This window comes from Colossoma macropomum, unplaced genomic scaffold (genome assembly GCF_904425465.1).
Source record: "Colossoma macropomum unplaced genomic scaffold, Colossoma_macropomum, whole genome shotgun sequence".
NCBI lineage: Eukaryota > Metazoa > Chordata > Actinopteri > Characiformes > Serrasalmidae > Colossoma > Colossoma macropomum.
In genome coordinates this window covers 9496502-9515246 of record NW_023494784.1, presented here as the reverse complement: position 1 = coordinate 9515246, position 18745 = coordinate 9496502, and the positions used below count along the sequence as shown (strand labels likewise).

Sequence of the window (18745 nt, the reverse complement as noted above, 5' to 3'; positions counted from 1 at the left end):
TGCTACTGAGAGAGCGGAAGGAACCGCCAGACTCTTGGCGTAATGATAGCCTTAGCCTTGATTTAGCCTTTAGCACAGCACCCCGCTAGCCGGGCCTGTGCGTCCACTAGCCCCAGCCTGTGGTGCCCCTCTGTCGGTCAGCTGTATCACTCAGCAGCAGGGTCTCCACCAAGCCAGAAAAGTGATATTTACTGAACTGACGCTCAGAGATGCAGCGCGAGTGAACAAGACACATGTATGAGACAAACGACTTGAGATATTTGGATGTGAAACAACATTCAGTCCCGTTTTTAAGCTAGAAAAGCTGCTGGTTGCTGATGAGTAAACACCACAGGTTTATCTGTTTACTGTTCAGTTCTGTTTTTAACAGTTTGGCACAATAAAGATATTTTTCATTTACTTAAGTTGTTAAATATGGTTCTTTTTTAATTGCATAATAGTAAATACTAATTATGTACAGTAAATAAACAAAAATAAGTTTACTTTAACCTCTAATAAATATAACCCAACAAGTAAATGCCATCTAGCCAAGCTGTGTGTGTTTTATTTGTGATGCAGAACATAGATTTTACCAAAATAAAATTCTTTAAAAATGTAACTGTATAAATAACAGGACTTATATGTGAGTTAGGTTAGATAGAGGTAGTATCAGTATTCTTTATTGGCCGATGATAAAGGATCAGGTATCAGTATCGGAAGGGAAACAGTGGTATCGGTGCATCTCTACAATTTCTAAAGGTTTCGGTATACATCACAGTATAGATTTTCAAATAAAATCCTTTTTTCTTTTTAGTAAAACTGCTTCAGTAGGTTAACAGAGGTTTACTATTCTGGCTGAAGTTGGCTTTATATCTGGCAGCTTTTGTTATATAAGTACGTATATAGCATTTCGCGTGTTTCTAATGGAAAAGTAACTGACTAGAAAAGGCTGCAGTGTCTGGAAGGTTGGAGGGCTGTCTCTGTGAGAGATTAGACAGGACTGCAGTCAAACTGTGGACTGAGAGAGAGAAGATAAATGAAAACAGACTCCTCTGCTCCACTGTAACATCCCATTAAATCAACTTAGCGCTGAATTGTGACATTTCATTTTTAAGCCAAACTTAAAATGGCCCTGAGGATTCACCATGACATATTTCTTAAACCCGCTAACAATTAAGCTTTCAGCTCTGAGAAAATACTAGTCATCAGCGTACGGGGAACGCAACGCTCGTCTGTGTACGAACGGAAAAACTGAAACACGCTGGCATCCAGAATGAGTATCTCTAGAAAGTAGGAAAGGTCCACATCTAAAACTGGACTGGAGAAAAGAACATACAATTATCAAAAAAATACAGAGATAAAATGATCAGTCTTCTAGGAGTAGAGAGACACAGACAGGAGAGAAAGAGAGAGAGAGAGAGAGAGAGAGAGAGAGAGAGAGAGAGAGAGAGAGAGAGAGAGGACAAAAAAAGAAAATGGACAGACTGATAGACATACAGACAGAAACAGACAGAGAGACCGAGAGAGAGAGGACAAAAAAAGAAATGGACAGACTGATAGACATACAGAGAGAGAGAGAGAGAGAGAGAGAGAGAGAGAGAGAGGACAAAAAAAGAAAAAAGAAAATGGACAGACTGATAGACATACAGATAGAAAGACAGATAGAGAGAGAGAGAGAGAGAGAGAGAGAGAGAGAGAGAGAGAGAGAGAGAGAGGACAAACCAGACAGAAATAAACAAGTAAAAAGACAGACTGATAGATAAAGATGAACAGATAGAGGCTTCGTCAGTCAGACTGCCAGAGAGTGAAGCGTGACTGATCACTCCAGAGAGCGTGCTGCCACTGCCGAGTCCAAAAGTGGTCTGTTTTACACCAGAACAGCTGACGCTTGGCATTGCGCATGGAGATCTTGGGTGAGTGCAACTGCTCAGCCACCCATGAAGCTCCTGACAAACAGTTATTGCGCTGATGCTGCGTCCAGAAGAAGTGTTGAATGTCCACACCTCCTCCACTGAGGCGGTCAATGACGGTCAAAGAGCCACTGCTCTAGTGGGTACAAATCAGCACCCATAAAACGAGATCTTTACAGAGGAGTAAATAACAGGACAAAACAAGTCATACAAAGACTGATTTAAAGGTGTTTCTTGTTTTATACTCTTTTAAAGAACACAAGGAGTTGTATGTTGTATGCTAAAGTTTGGGCACCCGTGAACAAATGATGTTTTGTTGACTTTTGAAGTTAAAAATAAGACAAAGAAAAAAACAAGGCATCCTCTATAGAGGATATGATGAAATATGGCTTTTTTACTATTCAAGTTCTAATTTTTTGCTGAATTTTGAGGAAAAAATAAATAAAATATGGCCTGTATAAAAAGTTATGGTGCATTTTTACGTTTCATTTTTTTCTACTATGTTAAAATTCAGCTGTGCACTAAAAGGTGAAATTATTTTTTCACTTCAAAATCAACAAAACGTCATTTTGTTTTTTGCATATGGCCATATATTAAATTTAGGAAGTGGAGTTAAATGTCTCCTCTAACTGACAGACAGATATTCACAGGCTTTATGTCTTTCTCTCTCCCCCATATGTTTCCACATTAATGCCAAACATGGCTTTGGCTTTTTTTGAGCTCAGGGGATTATTTCTGCATAATTTAGATGTAAACAATATAATTCAGAGTGGTTTGATGTGAAATGGTTCATTGTAGAGAAACTTACAGACTCAGATTTCTTTACAGTGGTAGTGATAGGAACCAGGGGTCAAGAAGCCTCCAAGGCAAATACAGCCAATCTATTTACTATCCAAAACCACCAGTGAACCTACGTGTGTCTTCTGAGTTTTAATATGTTGATGATGGTGAAAGAGTGAAGTGTTAGACTCAAAACTACTGTAAAACAATGTCTCAAGCATCAGACAGTGTATTCATCACCATTTCATGCAATAATTTCTTCTGACGGAGCATTTAGAGGCATTAAACTCTTCAGACGTCTGGTTCCCGTCACCACCACTGTGAACAATCCTGACTCTGTAAGTTTCTCTAGAACAGAGAATATTTCACATCAAACCACTCTGAATGACTCGGTTTACATCTTAACCATTTATTAAAGCAGATAAAATAGTGGAATTCCCCTTTAAGACGTCCTCGTGCTGCACTCCTGTGATCAGCTGCAGCACAACCTCTCCATTCAGCGTGTGCTGAAGTAGGTCAAGAGTATGGTAATGAGTGTTTTCACAAGTATTCCCCAGTCGGGTCATTTCACTTCCTACAGTCACTACACTGACCCCCATTCAGACTGACCAGACCATCTGTGCGCCCATGTGTGTGAGCTGCAGTCACTGCTTTGTTTAGACTTGCAAAAGAAAAAAGAAAAACAAAAACACACACACACACACACACACACACACACAGTGGGCTATGAAAGAACCACCCACCTCTTCTCTGAGACCTCCATTTCTGTTGCCAGGCAACATGACATAATTAGTTCACGCTCAAAGAGAAGGTGGAGCCTTTAGAAAAAAAGACCAATGAGCTCTTTCTCCCCATTGGGACCCCAGGCCCCCCCAATTCGCTAGCCACCTGTACAGCATCCTGCCCCATATACACATCCTGTAGGTCAACGCTCCCCCATTCTGGTCCAGCCGTTTCCCTGCTTCCAGCACATCTGTCTCAACTCATCAGCTAATTAACAAGGCTTTAATTAATTAAAGTGCCTTTGTAAGAGTGAGGGTGTAACTGTTCATTTACAGCTTTGGTGGAGGGGGGTGGAAAACATTAGAACCACTTATTCAGTAGGTGCTAGCAGAGGGGTTCGCAACCTTTTCCACCCCAAGGCCCACCTGTTTACACACACACACACACACACACACACACACACACACACACACAGCATACCAGCTCATAGTACAACTAAAACTAGCTTTTCTAATGCAATTTCTTTTCTGAAAACCTGAGAGTTAGAGCCTGAAAAGGATCAGGCCAGCTCAATCACAGAATCCAAATTACAGTTTATTATTAAAGTTAAAAACCATAATGTAAAAAAAACACAGGGTTGCAGTGATGTTACAAAAAAAGGGGAGAGCTACAGTCCATCGTGTTTTACTGAAACTAATCCACTGGCTTTTCCACAACAATATCTCAGGATGAGACAAGCCACACTCCTCTCACCAGGTGTTTGGATTTGCATTGTAACAATCAACAAAAATAATAAACCTTAACTGATATCTGCTTCTTTGGCTTATCAGTTTGAGTTTAAACACTCGGGCCGCTGAGCTATTGCTATTATTTTGGCTTGTCTGTCATTTTTAACAGATGCAGCTGGGGCTGCAGGAACGACATGAAAGTAATGAAATGAGAGTCTGTAAATAGTCAGACGCCAAATACAGGCAGATTATACTGAGTGCACGGCGCCGAAAGAGCTGCTAGAAGAGGAGGAAAGCCAGCTCTATTAATCATATCCCTCGTTTGATATAAGAACGCATTTCTATCCACAGTGAACTGTTGATGGAGACACGTGGAATGTTCGCACGTGTCAAAACGAAGCCAACTAAAGCAAAGTTGTGTTAGGTCACCAAACAAGGTAGGTGAAAGCACCCTAAGGAGCTTCTTCAACTTTGGCGTGTGCCCACGGCTAAGTTGTCTAAAACCGATGACGTGTAATTAACCTGCTACTGCAGCCTTTTTATTTGTTCATCTGTATTGATATTTATATTGGTTCTAACTTGGAAACATTTGATTCTTAGATTATTATGATTATTTAGCTAATTACTCTTCATTACTCTTTGCTTTAAGTTGATGTTACTAGTCCAGTAAGAACTGGGCTACTGCCTCCCCGAGTACAGGCCCGCGGACCAGCAGAGAGTGTTTACGGCCCACAAGTTGAGAAACCTTGTGCTAGCGTACTTGCTAATAACGTTCAGACTAGCCACCTAGCTAACTAAAGTTTTAAGTGATCTCTTTACAAACTTTACCGTTTGATCATGTACTGTTCTACACTCTGCTGAACCCAGATTCGTTGGTCAGACTGCCAGAGAGTAAAGCACGATTGATCACTCCAGAGTAGAAGTCTGCACTCCTGAGGATTCCCTTCGGAGCCGTTTGACCCACCACAATATCAATCAGGGACTAATTTTCAGTGCTGCAAGTGGGAGCTGATGGGAAACCAGCCCCCTGCAGGTGGGAGTGGGCCGAAACACGTATGAAGAAAAATCCTGCAAGTAAATTAATAGCCTACAGTAGAATGATCGCTAAATCACATATGTAAACAATATAAAAGGATAAGAGTAAAACAATTAAAACAAGACAAGTTATTCTAAAGAGTTGCAAAGCAACCGATCATGTGAACAAGCAAATTTACGTAGCTTACAGAGTCAGCGGCGCCGTAAATCCGAAAGCCACAGCTGCCCAGCCAAACACCAAAAATAACCGTTCTGTGGTTTAATTCCTGGCTTGTGTTTACTGGGAATAAATGGCGTTTGGTGAAGTTACTCCACAGTGAGCCTGATGACCACGACTGCCGTGTTATTTCAGCAGACAATCTGTATTTGTGAATAGACTGTGACAGATACTGGACGTCAGTTCGCCTTGACGTAACTGTGAGGGCGGAAGCGGGACAAATTATTCTGATTCCGATCGGTTGCAGGCAGGAGCAAGACTGAAAATACAGTCCTGTGCAGACTCCTACTCCAGAGAACATGCTGCCACTGCACCGAGTCCAAAAGTGGTGTGTTTTACACCAGAACAGCTGACGCTCGGCATTGCGCATGGAGATCTTGGGTGAGTGCAACTGCTCAGCCACCCATGAAGCTCCTGACAAACAGTTATTGTGCTGATGTTGGTTCCAAAGGAAGTGTTGAATGTCCACGCTCCCTCCACTGAGACGGTCAATGACAGCGGTGCTCATTAGCATAAAAAAAACAGCAATTTCCCAGGTCCAGCACATCTGTCTCAACTCATCAGCTAATTAACAAGCCTTTAATTAATTAAAGTGCCTTTGTAAGAGCGAGGGTGTAACTGTTCATTTACAGCTTGGTGGAGGGGAGTGGAAAACATGAGCAAGAAACACTCACTTATTCAGTAGGTGCACTTTCTTTAGCGATCTCTTTACAAACTGATGATGGCAAAATTCACATTGGAGTAACATGGTTTGACTTCTTAATGTTTGTGTGTGTGGGGGGGGTGAGACCTCCAAATCTGTCCGTTGACAAATAAATTCTTTTTTTCACTACCTAAAAATATGCATATTTAAAATAACAAAGGGCAAAGAGTTTTTCACTGAAAAAGCAGATCATATCAGGCATAAAATCATAAACACATGCCAGCCCTGACTGTCATTACATAGTGTTTAATGCCGACACCTTTTAATTTGCCTTGTGAATGTTTATCTGATTACCTTCGCTAACATAAATCTAAAAGCCTATCTCTGAATACTGTTGGAGAAGTCTGTTGGAATGTCAGCTATCTGCCAAGCTGATCAGCCTACTGCAATGAAGGCAGAGTATCGCTGCTGTCCAAAGAAAATATCATCTCCAAAATGAAAACATTACAGTAGAAGGCAACAAAGGCTTTTACTTTCAATGGAAGTTAATGCAAAGATATTTTATTTCAAGCAACTTTGGAGCATTTCTACTGCTCCATTCGTGAAATTTGGGGCAGCTGTTGTATTCAAATGAAGTAAACAACAACAACAACAACAACAACAACAACAACAACAACAACAACAACAACAACAACAACAACAACAACAACAACAACAACAACAACAACAACAACAACAACAACAACAACAAGATACTTCTTTTTTGTGGCGTGAAAGGGTTCTTCAGATTGATGGAGAATCTGCAGATGGTTACTGATGGAGTGCTGTAAATGGTTCTATATAGAACCTTTTTGAAAAGGGTTCCATATAGCACCAAAAAAGCGACAATATATTTCAGGTACAGAGGACCTGATAATAGCATTTGGAAGTCTTACATTATTTTGAAAAAGCTATTTGAGCTTGAACTGCTTCTGTCTTTCCTATACAATGTACAAGTTTTGCCCAGTTCTACTCTGGCTTTCTGACTCATGAAGGTAACAGATTACCAGCTCAGTCCCAGTGATCACATTGGTGTTAGAGCAGTGAAAACACAATGCTCGGTACACAGTGTCCCCAGGACTGAGACTGAGATTCACGACACTACTGATGGTGCATTCTCGGGAATATTAGTCAGCTGACGTTCTACTACAGATGAAGCGAAGGACAGATTTCCCCTTGGCTTCTGAGGTCTTCTCAGAGAGATGGAAAGGTGAGGATGGAGTAAAATAGATATCTTTGTATTCATTCAAGTCTCAGCCTTATGTTCCGCCAGGACGTCTGGTGTCCTGAAAAAATTACTTTGGAAATGAATACAGTGGGAACTGACAGTCACACTGGCTCTCATGGCTTGTCTGGGAGCTGAAAGTCCTGCCTAATCTTTGATTGCCCAGATGTCTGTCCCTCAAGCAAACCCCTGAAGCTGGATATTTAATGACAATGGAAAAAAATGATTAATTTGAAATTTGTCCTTCGCAGTGTAAATTGGATTTATTCTAGCGACTCAGTAAAAGAGTTTTAGTACCTATACTTAAGGTTGCCAATTTTCTATTAAGGCATACTTGACGTTTTCCTACAGCTTATGGTAAAACCATGATCCATCATGGGGTTCACACTGTGGTTGTGTTAAGACTAAGCACATGAATCTCTGTCATGATTTTGCAATCATGAACATTGTGTCTGTGAAAAAAATGACTTTCTCAAGAAGAAGGGCTGGTTCCACAGCTGTGGTTCTCTGCTTCCAGGCAATATTTCAAAGAAATCTAGCCTACTGAAGAATAGACCATGTAATAGTCTAAGATACCCATATGATAACCTGTACAATAAGCCATTGCAGCCTATGGCACCGATTGGATATATATTAATAAGACCCACGATAATTTATAATATGATATTTGTTAACATTTATATGCATGATAATCCAAACACCGCAACCTCCATATACTAATCCAGCCTCACCGTGCATTATCACGCATGTAAACAGACAGCACATTAACCATTACAACCTGTCCTAACAGCAAGCGAGTGTCCAACTGTAATACTGCATCACGTCGCAGAGCCTTCAGGATGTCTATACTAGTAATCATTAACTGCGCATGTTAAGTCAAAATGTAAACAAACCATGAAACTATCAGAAAATAGCTGCTTTACTGACAGAGCTGTCCAGCTGTGGTTTGGGGCACGTATTTAATAGAGCATAACCAGTGATGCTTTATCCACAATTGTAACATCAGCAACAATGTAAATAACAATGTAAGCAACAGTTATAAGTTAAAAAAGCACTGAACCACCCTGGTGTTGGGCAGCTTGGTTGTATATACTAACTTGTATCTACTAAGTCTGGGCGTACACCACACGCCTTTTAAAATCCTAACAGATTTCTAAGATGGAGAGCATCAGAAACTTAATGTCAGTTTGAAACTGAATTTCTTGTCTTTTTGTCGTGAGGGTGCTCACACTAGACGGCAGGGCAAGGAGAGAGAATAACACACATAACGAGTCTGGGCTACAAACAAGAACTAAAGATCTCCTCAAGATCTCCTCAGAAACCACAGGACACAAACAGAGCTGAACTTATTGGACCTGTTTGTGCTGTTATGCACAGCGGAAGTGCAAACTACGGATTAATATGGGGTTGAGAAACGCTGATATCACAGTGAGATGAGGAGAAATATTTCACTACAAACTGGCAGCTGAGCTGAAATTGTAAAAAGATGTATGTCTTGTATGTGTGTATATATATATATATATATATATATATATATATATATATATATATATATATATATATATATATATATATATATATATATATATATAATGTCAGAGGGTCTCAGATCATTTCACAGTTCGATTGGAGGGCTAAAGTTGCTCTTCTCACACTACCAGATCATCTGCACAGTCAGTCACTTCCGAAAACCGCTTCAGATTGTGAAAATTTGTTCCAAGGGGCAAATCGGGGTTAAAAAAAAATAATAATTTAAAATCGAGTAGTGTAGGCCCAGCCTTATTACATTTAGCTAGGTAGCCAACACAAAACAAACTATATTTAACCTCTAATTTAGTATTTCTTAATTTTCTTTCGAAACATATCCATCAACATTAACGACATGTCCATATTGTGCCTAGTTTGGATGAATTTCACACATTGTAATTTTAACAGCTGTAATATTGGTTTTCTCCTAAAATCAGGCGATCACATGGTTGAATATTGCTGCTGGAATTGGGTCTGTAAATCACTGGTATGTTTCAGCTGATACTATCACCAAATGGCTCTATCAAAAACACATCAGCCAAACACTGATGCAACATGAGTGAAAGACAGGGCTGTATTATGTCAAAGGTTTGTAAGTTCGAGCTCAGTTTCAAACTACAGCCTTCTGTGTTCTAATCAGCACTGCAAAGGCCAACGCTGCCATAATGACTAACACACGATATACTGCAGAGCCCGGTAGCCAATGATAAGTCATATGAGTCATACAACAACCTATGATAGACCCACATGACAAATCTGACAACCTACGCACTCAAAAAAGATAGTTCAAGGGTTCTTTAGTAAGGAAAATGGTTCTACATAGAACCATGAACACTCAAAGAACTCTTTGCATGATTAAAGGGTTCTTTGCATCATGAAAGGGTTCTTCAGATTGATGGAGAATCTGTAGATGGTTACTGATGGAGTGCTGTAAATGGACCTTTTTGAAAAGGGTTCCATATAGCACCAAAAAAAGGTTCTTCTATTGTAACAAGCTTGACACTGTCACATTAGCAGAACCCTTTTGGGGCTAAAAAGGTTCTATATAGAGCCACATACACAAAAACATTGTCCAACAAATAAAACTTTGAAATGTTGAAATCAGCCTGAAGAATCATTTCATGATGCAAAGAACCCTATAATCATGTAAAAGGTTCTCTGAGTGTTCATGGTTCTCTATAAACTAAAGAACCCTTGAAGAACCACCTTTTCTTAGGACAGTACCTCTATTTAATGCTAAAGAACCATAAACTATTTACAGAAGATGGCACATAGAGGAAGAGAAAAGCATTACGGTACTGAAAGTTCTGACATTTTTCATAACACACAATCCAATTGGGCCAAATCAAACCCAAACAGATCACCACAGCACACGGACACAAACGCAAGACCTTGGTTCTCCTACCTGGTGAGAATAAAGCTTTTAAATGGTACTTGAAATTATTATAACTACAGGCTACTGCACAGTGTGTTTATGAAAGGCAAATGGGAAATGATGGAGCCCAGAGTGTGTAGATGTACGGTTTCATTATGTACAGGTTCATTACACCTAATCAATGGAGGAAATTGCCTTCTTATAAAGCAAACACCCCTGGAGTGGTGCTGACACTACCTGCAGCAGTCTTTCATATTGTACAGCTCCATGTACTGCTATACTCTATAAAGACGTGTTGAATATTAATGCAGCTGTAGAATTCATCATCAGAGGGAATAGCAAATGCCTGGCTGCAATCTATTTGTTATACACAGTGTTCTGGTGATGGGAACATAACCTCATTATAACTAGACTTACAAGCCTATGTTTCATAATGGATTTTTACATAGTGGATTTTTTCAGTGTGACCTCTTCACATCTGAAACGCACAGCTGAGATATGGCAAGACGAATATATACGTACGCATGTACGCACGCACGAGATATATATATATATATATATATATATATATATATATATATTTATTTATTTATTTATGTCTTATATAGATTTCTTTGTCTTAAATATAAGTAAATATACATAAAGGACGGCAAGAGAAACTGCCTCCCTCTCCCTCATGGCCACATGGTGAGCAGTTAGATTAGATTGAAGTAAATGTGTCCCAAAGTATTAAAATCAGTGTGGAACATTAAGAATCGTCACTACCGAAACACATTGTGTAAAACTTTGTGTTTTAATAAAAACATTATGATTTCATGTGTCTAAAAAATTTTCAAAGCTGTGTTTGCTAGTCATATACTGGCTAGCGTTTTTGAGTTCTGCTCAAAATGAGCTAGAATTGTCACTACCGAAACGGTCACTACTGAAACATTTGGCAAAGTTTCAACAGTGTTATGATCGTTATGATCGGTAGTGACGAAATGAAATGTTAACTTGTTTGGTTTAATGAAATAAACAATTATGGTAAAGGGTTCCTCAAAGCAAAATGATTTTAGTTTAAGGTCAGTAATAGTCTGACTTTGAACTAGTAGAATGATCCATATATAATTAAGAATAAATCACACCATTTTTAATTTTATTCATTCAGATAGATCTGTACAGTTACTGTCTTTATAAAAATTCACAGTTGAAGCAGATAAACTGTTACAGTCTCCACCACACACACCATACACAACCCCAACTCCACAAAAGGTTGGGACGAAATGTAAAATGCTAATAAAAACAAGAAGCAGTGATGAGTAAATTCTGTTTGACTTGTATTAAATTGAAAACCTTACAAAAACACACTACACACACAGAACTTTATTGTGTCTTGTAAATATGTGCTCAATCCAAATTTAATGGCAGCAACACTGGTCCCAAAAAACAACAGCATGTTCACTATCACTTAATCTCAGCAGCACTTATTAAATGTTTGGGGACTCAGAACACAAACTAATGCAGTTTTGAAAGCAGAACTTTTTAACCACTCTTCTGTTACACAAGTTCACAGCTGTACAACCGTACAGGGCCTTTGCCATCATAATTAGAGCTCAATAAGTCACACTTTTTCATTAAGAGACAGGTCTGGACTGCAGGCAGGCCATTCTAGCACCCACACTCTCTGATTACACAGCCACGCTGTTGTCATGCTGAAGTAAACATAGACGAGCACAGTGCTTGAAAAAGATGATATACAGAAGGCAGCATGCCTCAATCCAAAATGTGTTCAGCGTTAAAGGTGCTTCCACAGACATGTACGTTAGCCACCAAGACCCCCTCAAAACACCATGACAGACACTGCATTTTGAACTTTACACTGGTAATAATATGGATAGTCTTTCTCCTCTTTGACCCAGTGAACACGACGTCCATTATTTCCATAAACAATCTGAAAGACTAACTTGTCAGACCACAAAACAAGTTTCCACTGAGCATCAGTCCATTTCAGATGAGCTCACCCCAGAGAAGTCGGCGGTGTTTCTGGTTGACATGACTTCTGCTGTGCATAGTACAGTCTTAACTTGCATTTGTGGATGCAGTGATTAACAATGTTTGACAAAGGATTGTCAAAGTATTCCTGAGCCTATGTGGCGAAATCCATCACAGAAACATAATGGCTTTTCTGCAGTGCCGTCTGAGGGGTTAAAGGTCACAGACATTCAGATATGGTTTGCAGCCTTGTCTTTTATGTTTCTCTGGATTACAATTTCTCTGGATTCCCTGAATCTTTTGATGTTATACAACATAGAGGGTGAAACACCTCAAAAGCATGCAATCCCAGGCTGAAGTGTGTTATTTTAAAACTTTCTTTTTAATGCATCATTTTGCTGATGCATTTTTGGCAAAGTGGCAAGCCTCGACCCATCTTTGCTCATAAAGGAGTCTTGGATGCACCTTTTATACCCAATCATTATTGCATCATCTGTTTAAGAGGTTTTTTAAACATTTCACAATGTTCCTGGTATTAAATTGTAACATCTACTTGTTTTGGAACATTTTGCAGGCATAAATTACAGAATGAGTGTATTTTTCCAAGAAAAAAAGAAAAAAACAACAATGAAATTGATAATGCATTACATAACTTCTTTTGCACTGGTTTTGTTCAAATAAAGGTCACAGTGTTTATAAATCACTGCTCTCTGTTTGTATTTGCATTTTACCTACTGTCACAACTGTTTTGGAACTGGGTTTATACAAGGACAACTCTTCACACTGCTTAACCTGAACAGTAAACATTAGCAGCGCCGGGGATCATTTTGTTGATTTGAACTGCAGCTGATTTGTTGGCACTAAAGAAGCATGAGATGTTCTACACTGTTGTAAATAAAGGTTCAGTGCAGGTATATTTTTCGTTCAAGGTACAAACAATGTAAATGTTCCCTCAAAGGTACAACAGTGGTTTTAAGGTCTGATTGTGAACCTTAAATAAGTGTTTCCAGGTGAAAAGGTCATATTTGTACCTTTTCATAACCGAATGTTTTAAACAGAGCAGTAAAATAAAAGCCTGGAGACGAGACGGGGTGTGTGGAGTCAGTACAGCTTAGAACATATCATTTCAGTGGATTATGGTTCAGTTATGTTCCCTGACTAAAGGTACTGAGATGTACCCTTGAGGGTCCCACCCCAGTGACAAGAGTGGTACTGCCCCAGTGACAGTTTACTATCTTAATTTCTGAGAGTGTATAAGGATGTTATTCTAATACTTGTGGTGAAATCACAGCAATGACTATAATATATGTGTGGGTTTTTAAAAAAAAGAATAAAAAATAAAATAAAATAATAAAAGAATAAATAAATTAATAAATAAATAAATAAAAATTTATTGGTTGCTGACATCATGATAGAAAAACTGTCCCATCTCTACTGCACATCACATCCATTTTTACAGCAAACAGCCTCCAGCTACATTCTTCTCCTCTGAAATAAAGTTGTTCGTGTGCGCAGAAAGATCGAGTTAAAAGCCTGCAGCACTCACCTCAAAGCCAAGCCTGTCCTTCTCCTTCCAGAAGCAGAAATGGGTGACCTTCTTGTCCCAGAATTCATCTGGTTTCACCACACACACCAAGGACACCTCGGCCGGGATGACATTCTAAAATAGTCAAACAGAAAACAAATCTGATTATGTGGCGTAACATCATTTCAGAGAAGACACAGACCATGAGATTTACAGCTATTAAAATCTCATTTAAAGCTATTAAAAGAGCAGATTAAAATCATTAACACGCTCAAAACGAACATCACCATGGTCCTCACCCTGCAACACAAATGCGTTTAACAACCAGGGCATGAAGCCTAAATCTGGCCATAACAGGATGTGTGTGAGGCAAGCTGTTCGAATGTCGGCTTTTAATTAATAGCACACAAGAACGATCAAACAGAGGCAACATGGTTCGCTTTCAGTGCTATTACTGTCGTTATTTTGTATTTTTCTCTAAAAAAAATCTTCTGACTTTTATCATCATCCTCATCTTCAAGGATTGGTCTTTTATTGGGTGCACTAAAATGAAGTTCGCTTACTCAAATACTCATTTAATGAATGTCTTACTATTTGATTACTGACAAAAACAGAAAATGAATGACTCTTCCAATGAGGTGACTTTCGGCCAGTTCCCATCAGGCTGAGAGATATTACAAATGGAGCGCAGACAGAGGCTTTGACACCATCATTCACCGTTCTCTGCAGGGTCTGTGAAAATAATGGAGGGATGTGCCAAGCTCAGCGCTCCCAACCAGCCCAGACAAATCCAGGTCACGGGCAAGCAGATCAGCCGAGACAGGCCACACAGCAGCCTACAATAACACGAACTAGCAAGGCAAAAGGCTGAAAGTCACTTTAAAGCAAAAATGGTTCAGCCAGTTCTCCTCTTATTGCAAATGTAGTTGATCAGCAAAGACATATGTAATATCTGAAGTTTGTTTCTTTAGTTTTGCATTGGAACCATGAGGCTAATGTAGCTAACAAGTCACTTGTACTGCACCAATTGGCTCTGTGGATGCAAATTTTGACTGTAAAACTGTTAATTTTGAATGACACTGTAAAATATGCACATTTGAGAGTTTAAAAGCACTTTTAAATGTGTTTTAAAACAGTTTGATGACTGGTTTATTTTATTTGCATTTGAATTTTTTTTCATAGAAAATAAACAATAATAATACATTTCATTTCCAGTGTACTATTTGTTCCACCACTGTGAGCACAAAAGCACAATAAAGATCTCAATCTGAAAATGCCTGTAATAAATCATATGTACTAATAGTAAAATAGCAATGGCGTCACTGACTGGGTACTAATTTGACGTTCTATTGAATACAGTATGAGGTTTGAGACGCAGCCGGAGAACGCAACCACTTAGCAAATAAAAAAGTGAGAGAGATGGAGAATTAGAGACACAGTGAGAGCGAGAGTGAGACAGATATAATGGCAGGACTGTAATGGCTCTTTACCTCCTTCAAGAGATGGAATGCATGTAGAGAGGAAGTACCAGCCGGACATCAGACAACTGAGCTCAAAATCGGACAGTCTGGCCCAAAACTGGAGACCTATTCACATCCTTGATTATCACTGTGCTAACTGCATGTCTGAAACATCACACATTTGCCTGAAACTGTGCTGAGTTGCTAAGTAACCACTAATATACCTGCTTATGTGGTTTGACACTGTATGATAATCTACGAATGTGTAAATATAAATCGCTGCTGTCAGAAGAAAACCTCGTATCTCCAGTTTTGTCATTTTTCATTTTTTGATATAATTGAAAAATAGCTGTTGCTCTTTACATTGTGTGTAAATTTCATGAAGAATGGACCAAAATAAATGCCCCAAAGTGACTTGGGGGAAAAAAAAAAAAATCTGGTTCCATTGACTTACATTAAAAGTAAAGTATGTTTTTACCTTCTCCTTTAAAGTTACCATTTTGGAGATACAAGGTTCTCTTCCAACAACAACAGTTATACGTTATTCTGTATATATATATATATATATATATATATATATATATATATATATATATATATATATATATATATATATATATATATATATATACACACACACACACACACACACACACACACACACACACACACATATATATACATACATACACACAGATACATAAACATATACACACACACACACACACACACACACACACACACACACACTACTACTGTTTTTACTTGTCCATGTTTACGGATAACAGTATGTCATACAATATGCAGGTCTATTAGAGCAGTGATGTCCAACCTGGTCTGTCTGGGAGGCCCTGAGGACTGGGTTTAGGAACACACTATTGGAGATTACTGAGCAACCCAACATGGTTTGAGGCATGCAGCTTGCTAAGCTGATGGCTGTAAGCTTGTTAGCTACATTAGCCTCATAGCTTCAGTGCAAAGGTAAAGAAAACAGCGGTGCCCCAACTTTCTCTCTTAAGACTATGGCCCAATCCCATTTCACCCCTCGCCCCTACCACTTAGCCCTACTACTCGGTGTCCCGATTCTTGTTGAGATAGAGGGGCAGGGTGAAGTGTTAGGGCTACACGGTCCTCCAAACGGAGGTTTTCAGAGACACAAGCGACCAAAGAAACCCAAAAATCGGAGTATTTTCTCCATTAAAAAATTACAATAATTATTGTATTATCTTAGTTTAATGTCGTTTCAGTGTATTACGGTCATTTTCTTCATAACAAGCATAAAAAAAAACAAAAAAACGCTAGTAGTATGTTGATGTCTCAATATCTAGCTAGATAAATTTCCTGTTCCACCTTAAATGGTGCAGCAGTTACATTCTGGTGCCTCAGGCGTCAGAACTGTCAGAACCATTTAAGGTGGAACGGGAAAATTCGAACTAGAATTTGGGGTGGGCGATAATAAATAATTATCTGCTATCACTGCAGACTGGCAGGGTCGCCTACAGAGCAGCACTAGTAGCTGTTAATGTAGTAATGCTCTTTTTATTTGAGGGTCCCATTTTGTAGGGGAAGATTTCAACCACTACACGTTGTAACTCAGTTCCAAGGGGCAAGACGATACTCGAAAACAACAGGCAGGGGTAAAAATAAGAAATGGGATTGGGCCTAAGATTAATGAGGAGACCAAGCTAACGTTACATAACTAGCCTTGTAGCCACAGTCCAGTCCAAACATGTCTGTTCATCAACTACACTACACTTTCTTTTGTGGGGTAAATCTTCCTCTTTTTGTCTTCAGCTCTTCTAAGCAACCTTTAATTACATCTTGATTTAGTGTTATTTTGATTCTTCTATCAGGAAATAATACTACAACAGGGGCTCATCATGAACTGCCCCCAAGTCATAATGGAAAAGATGGTACAACACACTAGAGCCAAATAGCTATGAGCTAACAGCATGACTCAAGTAGGTCAAACGCACTGGGTTTTATGGCGCTACCTCCGAGCTTCTAGGTCACACAACAGAGGAAAAATAAGCACAGAACAGACTCCAATTCATATCACAAATAAAACCTCAAAGTGAACCATTTCAAAGGCGGCGCTTTGTCTTAACAAATAGAAGGAAAACTGCCAGAACCGATTCATGCTGATCTTGTGATAATGGCTTAGCTCATTACGACTGCGGCATTTTGGAAACAGATGCTTTTTTTTTTTTTAAGGCTGCTCAAAGTAGCAAGCAAACAAGCTGAGGACTGTTCTGAACAGAGTACATTACAATCACTATCAGTGTTATAATTATCAGCTGTGCTATAATTACAATTTAAAACCAGTCACAAGAACTTAGCTTAACCTCCAGCTGTTTCACTGCAGATCCATTTCATTAATGTACCTTTATATGAAATAAGACATTTTCAAGCAATTAAGCTACACATAACCCACTGAAATTCAATTTATCCGTAACAAGGAACACTCCTCCACGCCAGTGTGAAAGACTGATTATTTAGCCGACAAAACAGCACCATATGCAAAGGAAACACACGAGGACATGCAGCATGTGGCCGTAGGGAAATAATTCAGCCTGCAGCATGACCGGCTACTTCCTGCCAATCAGGTTGTGCTGGAAAAGACTGAGGCAATGCAAGGCTGATGTGAGGCGTACAGAAACAGAACTCCAAAGTGATCACGGGTTATGCTCCAGGTAACGTATTACTTTACTGAAGGGTGTTCGTAAGGCTACACAACACCTACATAAGCCTTTCACGACAACCGACAAGCCTACAGTGGCAGGAATAAGTAAGCAAATCCTTTGCGACTACCTAGTTTTCTGCATTAACTGGACAACATTTAAAAGGAACACTGGACCATTCTTCCTTACAGAAGTGCTTCAGCTCAGCCATATTCTCCAGACGTCTGGTGTGAATGGCTCTCAAGGTCATTCCACAGCACCTCTGCTGAGTTAAGGTCTGGACCCTGACTAGGCCACTCTAAAAGGCAATTTTTATTTTTTGAAGCCGTTCTGTAGCAGATTTGCTTCAATGTTTAGGGCAGGGGTCGTCAACATGTGGCTCTTTTACTGCCTTGTTGTGGCTCCACAGCAGAATCAGATTAGTAGGTAAAAATAAAATAATCCTCCTTTGCAGTAAAATAAAGCTCTGCTGATCGTTCAACACAGTTTATCAATAAATGATCTAAAACGCTAAAGTAGCCTGTAGAAATCAGCTTCTCGTTTGCCAGCTTCCTGTTCCCATTCCACCTTAAATGATGCAGCAGTTACATTCGGTCACCTCAGGCATCATTTTAAGGTGGAACGGGAATTTGAAGCTGGCATATGAGAAGCTGACTTCAGCCTTGAATGCTGACAATGCGGAAGCGTTTCCTGTCGGAGATGCGAGAATATAGGCTACAGCTGAGCTAAAGCTTAAAGCAGAGCAAAGTAAGCCTGCATTTTTAGCGTAGGCTAGCAGCACATATTGAGACATTTACAGCCAAGATGCTAAAATTGACATTAAATGTTGTGGCTCCCAAGGTGGTTTGATTCATCCCGATACATCCTGCTGTCTGTTCTTCCCAAACAATTCACCCTCAGTTTCATCAGCCCACAAAACATTTTCCC

At 39.4% G+C, this 18745-nt stretch overlaps 1 protein-coding gene across 3 annotated transcripts in view; it reads right to left on the bottom strand.

The window, feature by feature from the left end:
- sestd1 (SEC14 and spectrin domains 1) overlaps positions 1 to 18745 on the bottom strand; it is an 88144-nt gene that overhangs the window by 44151 nt on the left and 25248 nt on the right. For all 3 annotated transcript variants that reach the window (XR_005007536.1, XM_036577415.1, XM_036577427.1), the window contains exon 6: positions 13699 to 13812. Coding sequence is in view for 2 of the 3 variants with exons in the window: in XM_036577415.1 (XP_036433308.1) it covers positions 13699 to 13812 (114 nt within the window). In the remaining variant the exon portion in view is untranslated. The remainder of the gene's footprint in view (positions 1 to 13698; positions 13813 to 18745) is intronic.